This window comes from Chaetura pelagica, unplaced genomic scaffold (genome assembly GCF_000747805.2).
Source record: "Chaetura pelagica isolate M959 unplaced genomic scaffold, ChaPel_1.0 scaffold828, whole genome shotgun sequence".
NCBI lineage: Eukaryota > Metazoa > Chordata > Aves > Apodiformes > Apodidae > Chaetura > Chaetura pelagica.
The window spans coordinates 118386-119782 of record NW_009954195.1 but is presented as its reverse complement, the minus strand read 5'-3'; the positions used below and the strand labels follow the sequence as shown (position 1 = coordinate 119782).

Genomic DNA, 1397 nt, shown 5'->3' with positions numbered 1-1397 from the left:
CGGTGCTGGGCCAGCACGTGGCCACCCAGCACTTCCCCGTGTCCGAGTCGGAAGCCGTGGTCCTCACCGTCATCGCCATCTACTTGGCTGGCATGGCCCTGCCCCACAACACCCACAGGTGCCGGAGAGGGTCTGGGGAGGTCCCTGGGATGCCATCCCCCCACACTAGGGTGCTGAGCATCCCCCCTGTCCTGCAGGGCGCTGACAGGTGGAAGCAACGACCGGGGCTGGATGACACTGAAGCTGCTGGCCCTGCTCTACCTGGCGCTGCTGTTGGGCTGTCTCGCCCTTCTCAACTTCTCCCTTGGCTCCCTCCCTGCTGCCACCATGGTGCCAGCTGCTGCTGCCGTCACCCCCAACGGCCCCAAGTGAGTCCAGAGCCCTCCACAGCAGGGGGACATCAGGGGCTCTCGCTGAGGCAGAGGGACACTGGGAACTCCCCCTGGGGTGATGGTGGGAGACACTGAGGAGCCTCTTACCCAGGATGAGGTGATGCTGGGGGGAAGCCAGGGGCTCTCCCTGAGGTGGGAGTGCCAGGGGCTTTCCCCAGAGTAAGGAGACACCACAGGAATACTGGGGCTCTCCCTGGGCTTGGGGGTGCTGAGGGGGACACTGAAGGGGGTGTCCCTAGGGTAGGGGGACACTAGGGGGATGCTGGGGGCTTTCACTGGGATGATGGTGGGGTGGAGGGCATTGGGAATGCCAGGGTGGCTCTTCGTGGGGTTGGGGGGGACACCAGGATCTCCCCAGGCTGGGAGGATGTCAGGGGGGCACTGGAGGCTCCCTCTGGGGCTGTGATGGGGGGTGGGGAGATGTCAGGAGGAGAAGATGATGGCCCTCCTTGGGGCGGAGGGTTGCAGGGGTCTCCCCAGGTTTGGGGGATGTCAGGGGGACACTGGGGGCTCTCCCCTGCATGTGACACCCCCTACACTTCCTGACTGTGCCCCCTCCCCAGGGTGCTGCTGGCGGCGCTTCTGGTGGTGGCCACGCCGGCGGGGACGGCGCTGCTCCTTCCTCTTCCCCTTCCTCGCCCTTGGCGCCCACCCCTGCTGGCTGCTGCTCTGGAACGTGCTCTGCTGGAAGTGAGGGGCTGGAACGACGGACTGACCCATGGCCAGACCCACAGACAGACCCATGGCCAGACCCATGGATGGACCCACAGACCGACGCACAGACAGACCGCAGATGGACACACAGACGCACGGACAGACCCGTGGATGGACACAAGGACAGTCCCATTCACAGACCCACACCTGGAGCTGCACACAGACCCCTGGATTCACAGACTCCTGGACAGGGAGCCCAGGGGCAAGCAGGCATGCTGCCCCCTCTTCCCTCCCGCCAAGACAGGGCGCCCGCCTCCAGCTGAGCCCACCAGGGTGGCAGCAGCTCCTGCC

General features: G+C 65.9%; 1 protein-coding gene across 1 annotated transcript in view; it reads left to right on the top strand.

The window, feature by feature from the left end:
• The window catches only part of GPAA1 (glycosylphosphatidylinositol anchor attachment 1), an 8607-nt gene extending 7521 nt beyond the window's left edge, over positions 1–1086 (top strand). Inside the window, exons 11-14 of the mRNA XM_010003152.1 lie at positions 1–118; positions 198–368; positions 956–989; positions 1021–1086. Coding sequence (XP_010001454.1) covers positions 1–118; positions 198–368; positions 956–989; positions 1021–1086 — 389 coding nt within the window. The remainder of the gene's footprint in view (positions 119–197; positions 369–955; positions 990–1020) is intronic.
• The last annotated feature ends 311 nt before the right edge of the window (positions 1087–1397 follow it).